Raw genomic sequence first — 11,451 nt, forward strand, 5'->3', positions numbered from 1 at the left:
ATTTCTTGATTTTTGCAAAATTTGCTTTTATTTTTAATTACATTTTCTTTTACCATGTTTATGTTATGCACCAAAACACCTAAGTAGATTAATTTCTATGTGAAAAACCGACTTGACAGGTAGATGTTTGAATATTTTTCAGTAGTGAGCTTGTGAATCTCTGAAAGGCCACAGTGAAGACCAACATCTGGACCGGTCGGGATGAGGCGCTGGTCTTTGACAGGAGAGATGGGCGTTGCCCATCCAGCCAAACGTCTGTTGCTTTTTCGCTGACACGCCTCCGAAAGGAGCGCGTCCTCTCAAGCAAACTTAGGAAGCCAACCATCCGGCAAAAGTCCCGCCTTAAAACGCCCACAAGCTCTGTTCTCATTCGCTGCCAACTCTTGTCAATCAATTATATCCCAAGCGACGTCAGCAGCAGCGCCACACCGGGGCTTGAGGAGTGGGTGACGAAGAGCAATCACCACCACCAGGAGAAAAAAAAAAAAGAAAAAAGAATACCAGGAGCGATAAAATGCACGGACTACATGGGTCCATTTAACTGTCAAATATACGGTTGGGTCTTTTGAGGGTTTGTTCCTGGCGATGTCTTTTGGAGAACACTATTTCAACACAATAAAGGTCCTCTGTCAAGCAGAGCTTTCTGGGTATTTTTTTTTTTACCAGTTGGCTGCTTTTTCCAGGGATGCTAGCTGAGCTAACCTAGCTAGCTAGCTAGCTAGCTAGCTAACAATTAGCCTTTTCCCATTTAGCCACACTGGTCACTTGGGTGTCTCGGTTCTTGCAAGAGGATAACAAGCACTGAGCGCAATTTTTTAAAGCGATATTTTTTTCGTTCGGATTGCCACAACGGTCATCGTCCGTCGAGTGCCTTGTGGCAGCGTGCTCGCCTGACTGTTAGTTCGGTAGATGGACAGTTTTAACGGGCGCTCATCGTCGCTGCGCGGGCGTACAGTGTTGGTTTCTGGGCGGCTAGCCTTGTACTCGGCCGGGCGACCAGCAGAGGGATTGTACAAATGTAGCAGCCAGTACTGTCCCACTGTCTCTGGGACCGTAAGTGGTAGTTTGGAATAAAAACCCGGATTGTGTTAGACTTGCGGTTTTAGTTTACTAGCTTTAACGTATTGGTTAACACTGACAATCCATCAAGTTGTCAACGTTAGCTTTGGTTATAACGTTAGCAAGCATTTAGCCTACAAGCTAGTTGACGTTACCCTAACTAATTTCAGCTTTTTTTTTTTTTTTTTTTTTTTTTTTTTTTTTTTGAAAAAGTGCATCAAATAAAACTGTTATTTACGCGTTCGGTAGTCATATGAGATATTTGACATGTTGCATTGCACATTGTGTGTCCCTGTCGCCTGAGGATCTACTAAAGACTTTGACGTTAGTTGTCAAATATTTGACACTTGACAGCAGTTTCGCCAACAAACAAGACGGTCACATTCTGCACCAAGAGCCCGTCGAGCTCCATTATTCAGCGTGTGGATATAACTTGTTGACAAAAACGGGACTGTTGCTCATTTCTCTGATACTTGTGTGAGGTGTAGCCCGGCGGCCCCCTTGTCAGACGGGCTTTTCAGCTCATGCGGTGATGACTTTAGACTCCATGATGGCTTGTTGCCTGAGTGAAGAGGCGAAGGAGTCCAAACGAATCAACGCAGAGATCGAGAAACAACTCCGGCGAGACAAAAGGGACGCAAGACGGGAGCTGAAGCTTCTTCTGCTGGGTAAGTCTAACGGAGACTGTCTCATATTGGCTGGACATTTGCACATCATCGCTACTTCTTGATAAACCCCACACACACACACACACCAATCAGATAGTGCCTGAGCTATTGATTTGATTGCATTGTAAAGGTTTTGCATGCAAAACATTGCACCCACAATTGTATGAGCCACATTTCCCTGGTCACCACAGGATTTGTGTGTGAAGCCATATGCAAATAAAAAATTCAGATGGGAGCTGGTAGTGGAGGAGCTAAGAGCAGCCATTGACCCAGGAAGCTGGGTAATATGCAGTGTGTGTATGTGTGTGTATATATATATATATATATATGAATGACATTTACACCAACAGTCTGTGCTGTGTTCATAGCTGCCATCTTGGGTCGGCCCTCTTGCTTCTTTTGCCTCCACAGCCTAATTAAAAGCCCTTTGACATTGTCAGGTTCATGACAAGTCTGTCGACCCCTCACAAGATAACGGAGGCAGGAGACTGTCGTCACTTCATGTATTCCACTTCATGAGATGGTTGTTCTGGCTTCATTTTGGCAACTCACAAAACACAAATGGACTCAAACGGCATAAGAGAATGGGTTGTAACATTTGAAGTCTCTTTCTGTGAATCAAATTTCATAGAAATATACATGGTTATCCTCCTGAATGAAAATAAATAAATATGAAAATATATATATATTAAAAAAAAAAAAAAAAAAATGTGTTTGTTAGTTAAGTTTATCTTCTCATAACCAGCTTCTTACTGTAGTGGCCTGCCACATCACCATAGTTTTATCTGCCTGTTAAACATGGCTTGAATACAGATTAAGAGTTTGTTTTAATTAAGTCTACTACAAGAGAGACCGCATTCTCTTGGTGTCTGGTCTAGAAAAGGCCTTCACTGAGGTGTCCCACTCGGGGGAAATAACTGCTCTCCAAAGAATAGGCTCTGTCATCCACCGACTAGTTTTCCTGTTTAAAGAGGAGCAGAGCCAGTTTTTATGTTGCGTTAGAAAGACGTTATTTAGCTTGTTCCAAGTTTAGGGTTGGCTACAAATGGCATCACAACGACATGCTGAAGTATTCAGTATCATGCTTTGAGTACTCTTCAGTAACTCTGCTTTGTTGTCACAAGTGACTGAATTCACACTTTGTGGCTTTATAAGGATATGCTCACTCCTATCGGCAACAACGTCCAACACTCAAAGGGATAGCAGTGTATACATTAGCAAATTTAACTGCTGTGGCACTTAAGATAAGATCTTAACTTATCTTTAGAAATAACCTTTCTTGTTCTCAACCCATTCATGTTTATGAGTCGTATCATTGTCAGAACCTTGTTGAATGTGGAGAAATAAGTTGTATCTTTACTAACATAAGGAGATGTTCTTATTTTATTAGCATGTGGAGTAGTGGATGCCTAATAGGCTTAGCCGATTCTCCAACATGCATAAGTAATCTTTTCTCCTTTCACCTTTTAACTGCGTCAGTCAGTGGTACGTTGAAGTTTCAATGAAACAGAAAGTCTTAAAACTTTTGTCTCACTCGCAATTAATTCATGAATGCATTTCATCCGTGCGTTTATAGATTATGAATAATTTCTAGCTATTAAGCAAAACTGTTGTAGTTAAAAGTGAGAACGTGAGCTGCGTGTTTCTTTTATTATTTTTTAGTATATGTCATATTTTATGATGTGTTTCTTATGTATTGATTATATTTTATGTCTATTCTGTGTCTATTCTATGATAAGTTATGTAACTAATATCAAGTAAGAGGTATCAAACTCCTGGAATCTGCTAATATTTAGCTGTAATATGACGTTTCAGTGTGACTGAGTGCTACGTGATGTCAAAGCCTCTAATTGAAAAACGGCACAACAAAAAAATAATGGTTGGCAACACACAAAAGGCATCTGTTGATTCAGTTGGCCAACATATTGCCAAACATTGATTAGAAATATAAAAGTGTTGTTGGCGCAGCGACATATTGTTGTTGTCCTTCTTTTCCTGGGATGGTGACTCACTCAGAGAGATTGATTTGGAAGAAATCCCTTTTCCTTCCTCGCAACCCAAATCCTTTTTCTTTTTTTTTTTTTTTTTTTTTTTTTTTTTTTTTTTTTTTTTTTTTTTCTTTTTTTTTTTTTTTTTAATTTTTTTTCTTCTTTCTCGTTGAAAATGCTAAAGTACAAATTGCAGGAGTCATTTGTCTTTTTTCCAGCTTGTGGTGGGAGTCTGCTGTCACATTATTTAGGCTTGTGTGAAAAGGATCTAAGCACCATGTAGCCACTACAGTGTGAGTTATGGTGCACTCTGGTTGTCTCACTTCATTTGGAACCTATTATGGACATCTTTGATCCTTTTTATAGATCTTCATGCAAACTGCATCTTTTTATGTTTTTGGCATCATGTCGCGTCTCTTCAATGGCTTGTGACTGCTTAAATTTACTGTTTCACAAATTGGGGAAAGAAATAACAAACTTTTTATAGTTTTGGTGATTTGCTCGCTAATGTTGCAGCTTTAACCAAATATTTCAGTTTTCAGCTGGAAAGATACAACCTGGGTGTTGCTCCGACTCTCATTGTCATGCTCTTCTAAATTGTGACATACATACTTGTGACCTTTTTAAGGAGCATTGCTGTGTTTTTTACGATTTCTTTCTTCCAGCTGTTTATCAGCAACGGGCTGGCGTTCCTCCACAGTGTGGTGAGCTCGTGCATGGTAGAAATGCCAGCCAGGGTCAGCTGTAGCTAATGAAAGTCACAAGTAATTAAATGTGTGCAGCCGCAGCCCAGGGAGCTGCAGAAACAACACCAGTCTGTGAGCCGTCTTCAGTACGGGACCGTTTTTCAAAATATGTTAATGTTTGTTTGTGCAACTGTGTCAAACCAACTGAAATTGTCAGATGCACATTAAAGTACATTCTCGTGATGACAATATACTTTCATGTTCTTGTGATATATTACTCTCAGGATTATTATTATCATAGTATTTCTTTTGTAACAAGAAACTTGATACATAACATGGAAGTATGTCGCTATAAAGTGCTTTTGTGCATCGTGTGCAAACGACTCGAGACGGTCACTTTAACGTCTCCCATGTGGATCCACTGTTGACTGAAGGTTAAGTCACTCGTATGACTGAAAAACCTGTAAAACGTGTACTAATGCAGTACTGCACGAATGCTACAGATTTCTTCTTCTATGAAGTGTGTTCATATTGAACAGCCCTGTTACAAAGCGGGCAACTCGGGAGCATTTGCCTGAAATCAGTTGTGGTTCCTACAAGAAATATCAGAAAATCCCACACTATTATTTTAAATTTAGAGTAATGCATTTTACAAGCTCAATAATATGTAATGCTATCACTCCCTTTTCTTTATCAAGTCTAAAATGTGTCAAATCAATGTGTACATTTGAGGTCCAGTCAACTGTTGGTGACAGTTGAATTGTCGTGGCTCATCATTTTATAACCAGAACGGCCAAATATTGTAATAATATATGCATATAAAAATATTGATTATAGCTGCTTCAATACAAGAAAGTTCTGCAAAGTTTAAGCTAAAGGTTGAGCATACCCATTCATAGGTTTTTGGTTCATCAGGTACATATACAAATGTAGTTTTAATGTGATGAACATCAAATAACTTATTCTAATGTAAAACCGTTAAATACATGTATGTATTTTCGAGGATGGAGTGAACTAAAAGTCATTTTCGTCATTTCAAACACTGTTACGCGCACTGTTACGCACGTGCGCGCACACTTCATCTGTCAATGTGCACACCGCTCACACAGGCCTGTAGTATCTGGGTTAATGAGTGTTTGTTTTTTGGCAACACCCAAGGATGTCTCATGCATGGAGCCTACCTACGCCTATTATGGTTTCTCTTAGTAAGTCTTTCAGTAAGCCCAGCAGATAAGCCCCGTGCTGGCCATATTTATTTGGATCCCTGTTAGCTGCTGCCAAGGTAACGGCAGGCATGGCAGAGTTTTGTAGAACTAACAAAATGATGGAACAACCCACAGACCGAGAGGATAGAGTGACCCAAAAGAGACTTGACGGGGAGTGTGTATGAACAGTGGCATTGTGGGCCGTCTTAGGACTGCCCTGTGGTACCCAGCTATCCTCACGGGTACACCAGCGCTGCTGAAGGCAGAGTTGGCAGATCCCTCCCTTGTATCCTCACTCCCACCACCGTACGTCTGAAGCTGACTGACTCTCAGCCAAGGTGGATAATGCTAATCGTCACCCACGTGAGCTTATTTCCAAGAAAATCTCAAATTGCTGGACTCCTCCTGCAGCCTGACCTGGTGTGTGATTGTGCCAAGTGACTTGCCGGTTAGTTTAGACAAATGCATATTGTTTTTTATTGAAATAGTTTTTATTTTATTTTTTATCCACCATGAAAGTCTCCTGTGCTTTCAGTTCTGTTCCACTCAGCATTCGATTGTGTCTAAACAGAAGAAACCCTCACAACCTGGCTGTACATCACAGCTGTCAGTGGGATACTGAATACATTTTCATAATGCTGCTCAATAAATTACTGCCAGGACATCTATTTATTACTTGACCCAATATGACTTGTGTGGCACCATTTTCCTGTCAACAGGAAGCATTGCCTTGGTGGTCTAACGTTGTTTTTATTCTGGTGGTATGGTATTAGGTGATTATAGTTGTCGTCCAGTTTACTGCTGAAATGATTAGTTGGTTAACTAATTCAGTCATATTTAATTTATTGTAAATACTATTTTATTTTTTTTTTTATTTTTTTTTTTGTCTGTTCCGACAAAATAAACTTAAAAACTAAACTATGAAATGTTCCAAAATTGTGCAAAAAAAAAATCGATTTACACTTGCTTCAAACCCACTTTGATGTCTTTTTAATTTGCTTCCTTTGTTCAACCAACATGCCAAAATATAAAATTTACTGTCGTATATCATAAAATTTTTTATTTTTTATTTTTTTACATTTGAGATGCTGAAACCAGATATTTGGCCATTATTTTTGCCTTACAGTTGACTGAAACAATGAATAGATTATCTGAATAGTTGCTGATTAATCCAGCATGTTGCTGGGTTTAGTTATTAAACATCAAATGTGTTTGTTCCAATGTGACATTATGGCTCTTTATACACAACGCAATGCTTGTTGAAGATCTACTTGGCAAGTTAAGTTAAAGCAGCGTGTCATAAAACTATCTTTACAGTTCGTCCAGTTTTTAGCTCTTTTCACAGAATGCTGCAATATCAGCGATGATGACTGACCGTCTCTGCTTTGCCTTCACAGTTTGAGACTTTCATACTTAACAATGTTTAGTAATGTTTTGCACAGTTGATCTGGAACTTTTTGGATCCCATGAGAACATATGTAAAGTACACTCTGGTCAGTTTATTAGGGAACACACAAGATAAAACGAATGCAGTCGTGAGGTGTAATTGCGTTGCATTTTACTGAGAGGGGCGTATTTTTGTTTTGACCACTCCTTTTATATCAATGGATGTAAAAAAAAAAAAAGAAATGCTGTAAAAAATGCTGCAGATGAACATAAGAAGAAATTCTATCTGAGCTTAAATGGCCAATGTTTAGGATTTAGGGGGGCTTTATTGGCAGAAATGGAATAACTATTTTCGTTTATCAACTGAAACTAAGAATTTTTTGTTTTGTTTTCGTTAGCTTAAAATGAGCCCTTCATATCTACACAGGGAGCGGGTCGTCTTCACCGAGTCCGCACCGACATGTTTCTACAGTAGCCCAAAAACAGACAAATCACACACACACCAGAGAGGGCCTTGTGTGGCTTTACGTTACCTGCAGGCCACCGTAGTTCTCACACGCTTGTGAAACTGCAGTAACGTCAGCTGCAGGAGGCAAAACCGTGGTACTGCCCGCCGCTGTCTGAATTTCGTTGCTCCTAAAGTAGTTTTGTTGTGGTAATGAAATGTATACCAGCACTTGTGGTGTAAGTATACCTGTACTGTAGCAGTCATGCCAACCATCATTTTTTTTAGAGCTATTTGTGTGCAGCCCCTGAGCTTCTGTGCCTGCTAGATGAAAAATGGAGTTTCACAGTGTGGTACGAAGGCAAGACAAGTAGGTGTTCGCAGTTCTTGCACTGTTTGTCTGGCAGCTCTGTTGGTTGAGCAAACCGATGTTGACACACCCAGAGTTTCGACAGTTATGTGGCAGTCAGGCCTGTGAGAGACTACCCGGTGCTTTTCATGTCGCCGCCTGTCTGGCTCGTTTATTATAGACGCGTATGGTCCCGATAAAGCCTTCTCCTATAGCTCAATGTCTTGAGTTATATCTGAGGTCTATGGTAGATGGGTTGGAAGACTAAGACAAATGTTTGTTTTTTGAAATGACATATCTATAAGTTGGTGTGTGTGTCTGTGTGTGTGTGAGTGTGTGTGTGTGAGAGTGTGAGTTAGTGAGTGAGAATCAAACCGGTCTGGATACCTGAAAGGACAAAAAGCTTCAACGTTCTTTTTGTATGTTTACACAGGGAAAAGTTCCAGACTAAGTCTTGGACTAGGAAGAAGGAAGTGAAGTTGAAGACGGATCACAATTAGTCAAGGGAATGCGAACTGCAGCGAAAACCTCTGTACAGTGAGAAATACTGCTCTTCCAGTCCAACTATTTTCATTAAATTGGACCCAAAATAGGCAAAATGATTGAATTGGCATGTAAGTGCTTTTGAAGGAAAAGTATGCTCGGAATGATCTAAAAGCTGGAATAGAGATCCTGTGCTCGCTGCCCCCTCTCTCTGTCTCAGCATAGATGCTGTTCAGACCGTCTTTGAAGTGAGGAGATGAAGACGTAGTTGTAAAAGCCGTGACGTATGCGGTGTCCAATCGGTTCCTGGTGCCCACTAGTCCAGCTGCTTCGATTTGAAACGAGGAGATGGATGTTTTTAAATTTAAGGAACAAGAACATGATAAGAAAGGGAATATGTAATACTCATAACTAAACATCGGAAAAAAAGTTCGGAAATAGTGTTTGGTAGATTATTTCTCAGTTGTAACAATGCTTCTTGGCAATGAATTTTATACCGTTTGGAAAGCCTGTTTAGTTACCTTTTCAGACGGTGCCCCATTTGTAAGGAACATGCATTTCTGGGATGAGCAGCACAGCTGAGTATGTGGGTTGTGCCCATGAAAAATTTGCCAAATCTTCTCTGCCAATGCCAAACAGCTTATTCTGCTGCGAGCAGTTGGTTTTAATCAACCAACACCGCTAGATGCCACTGGATCCTACACACTTTAAGTCATTTTCCACATGCGAGTATTTGGTGTCTTCTTTAGTTTTTAATGATGGTGAACTGAATATACTTAGATTTAGGACCTTTTGGTTTGCCAAAACAAGGCAATTCAAGACCACTTTGTGAACTCTCACTATTTTCTGACTTTCTATAGACCAAATGATTAATCAGATAAGGATTCAGCTGATAATATCGGGCCTTTTTTCCACTATAACAACGGCGATAGCAGAAATAATGTTGTAATACAGTGTGCTGTTGTTCTCCACCGTCTTGTTCCACCTCTTACTAATTTCCTTTTCTTTTCTGTCCCATGTGGTCTTGTATCTGTAGACATATAGCATATAGAGGATTGGTGGGGGTGGAGGGCTTCCAGCTCGTGAAAGGAACAGTGACATGGGAAATAAATCTCTCTCACACGCACACATTCTTCTCAAGCATGCAGGGGTTACTGTATTCATAGCAGCTGCATGATGAAGCATCTGCCAATATGGCAATCCAAGTCTTGTGACACTCTCGGTCCCAAATGGTGTTTTTAATCTGCAGATCTGGAATCAGGCTTTCAATAAAACCGTTTCAGCACGGAATGGTATTCTTCTTCAAAAATATTTTTGTGATATTTGTTGATATTCTCACGACGTCCCGACAGCAATGAATTAATCAAACTCTCACACGAAGGAGCCTTAAAGGGGCGGGCTGTCAGAATTACCGATTTGTTGATTTTGTCGCTAGATTTAGCAATTTTGTCGCTAGTGCTGCTAGCTACTTTACATTGGAAAAGAGTTGGCAGCACTGGGCTGGGTCTAGCTTTTAGTTCATTCTTGTGTTTCCACCAGAAGAACCAGAATTTTTTTTCTTCCTGTATTTTTCTGTTTTATTGACGCACAAATTGCATTAAATCAATAAGACGACTTAAAGGAAGACTGGTTGAACAGATTCTCACCACGGACAATCTACACGAAGGATCACTGAATCTTTTGGTGGTGGAGAGCGGGAACCTTGTGGGAACTTGGTACTCTGCTCCTACAGTCAAAATGTTCCTGGGGGCGAAAAGAGCCACTAGACAGTCATTCAGTTCCTGTGCAGTCAGACAGGCCTTCAGCAAACCTTTCCCCAACACTGAGCTGAAGTGGACCTAGCTTCCTGTTTGAAGCTATGTCCACTTTTAGTTTTAAGGAATCATTTACTTGGAGCTCCCTTCTCCACCACTCTGTGACACTTTGCACCTCTTTCCTCTCCCTCTTGTCTCCTCCACTCTTTGTTCTTTCCCTTTCAACGTGGATGCCAAACACTGCATCAAGTTGTTGCTCTTCATGTAAACCACAGCTGAGATGTCTCCAGCTGGCCCGGCCCATTTAAACGGATCTGTTTCAGGATATAGGATATTGTTTCCTGTTCTTTGTGAGTTAATGGTTATTTAACAGAATGACTAATACACTGGTCTAGTGTTGCACGGTATACCGATACTGTAAAGGTATAGTGCCATTTAAAAAAAAAACAAAAAAAAAAAAACTGTACTATACCCCATTTTATTAGTGGAGGTACTCAAGCAGTACCAGTATTTCAACAGTGGGTTTTTTTAGCCATATTTTGAGTGTATGTTCATCGCTCTGCTTCCTGTCCCTATAGGCATAGTGGGCATAACAACATCATCTAATATCATCTATATGACACTTTGCTTTTGGTGCTTAAAGCTCCAAAAAAACTAAAAACATTTTAAATTCTCAACAGCAATGTCTCTTTCCAGATATCATGACCCGGTTACTCAAGATAATCCACAGACCAAACAATGTAGACTGATGAGTTGCACGACAGTTAAGAAAAATATATACATTTCTGATTTTGGGGTGAACTGTCCCTCTAAAATTTCAACAGTTGACTTAAAGTTGTGCAATTTCAAAACCTTTTTTTTTAGGGTTCACAAATTCAAAAAGAAAGTTCAAGTCTCCAATATTCAGAAGAGAATAAGATGCATTTTTAAGATTCAAATCTTCGTGTCCAGTATCTGCTCTCATAACATTTTAATGCCCGACGGCTGAGGACATTGTGGGATTAAAAAAAGAAAAGTGCACGCTAAAGTTGCATGTTTGCCTGGGCTCTGTGGAGACGCACTGAAGCCGATCAGCTGGTGTGTTTTCGGTCATGTATTTATGAGTCCAGAACAGGAGTTGCCATGGCAACTAGCATTACCCCCTCAGGAGTAGCTCCGGTGAACGTACGGTAGCCGGTCCGTGATAAACGCTTCTGCTGGGTTCTCCAGTTAGGCAAGAGAACAATGGGATATGTTGAGTCAAAGATGATCGTGCCTGCAAGACGGGTCAATTTTTTATTCATATAGTCCAATATTACGAATCCCAAATGTTCCCTCATGGGGCTTTACAATACGACGCCCTCTGTCCTTTTTGACCCTGGCTTGGCATGTTCTCCTCTCCTGTGTGTGTGTGTGTGTGTGTGTGTGTGTGTGTGTGTGTGTGTGTGT

The 11,451-nt window shown here is 40.3% G+C and overlaps 1 protein-coding gene across 2 annotated transcripts in view; it reads left to right on the forward strand.

Moving 5' to 3' along the window:
* The first annotated feature begins 434 nt into the window (after positions 1-434).
* LOC116392666 (guanine nucleotide-binding protein G(q) subunit alpha) overlaps positions 435-11,451 on the forward strand; it is a 27,007-nt gene continuing 15,990 nt past the window's right edge. For both annotated transcript variants that reach the window (XM_031864358.1, XM_031864357.1), the window contains exon 1: positions 435-1,727. In XM_031864358.1, the coding sequence (XP_031720218.1) occupies positions 1,592-1,727 (136 nt within the window). In that variant the 5' untranslated portion in view covers positions 435-1,591. The remainder of the gene's footprint in view (positions 1,728-11,451) is intronic.

This window comes from Anarrhichthys ocellatus, unplaced genomic scaffold, assembly GCF_004355925.1.
Source record: "Anarrhichthys ocellatus isolate YVR2014 unplaced genomic scaffold, GSC_Weel_1.0 scaffold30, whole genome shotgun sequence".
NCBI classification, from domain to species: domain Eukaryota; kingdom Metazoa; phylum Chordata; class Actinopteri; order Perciformes; family Anarhichadidae; genus Anarrhichthys; species Anarrhichthys ocellatus.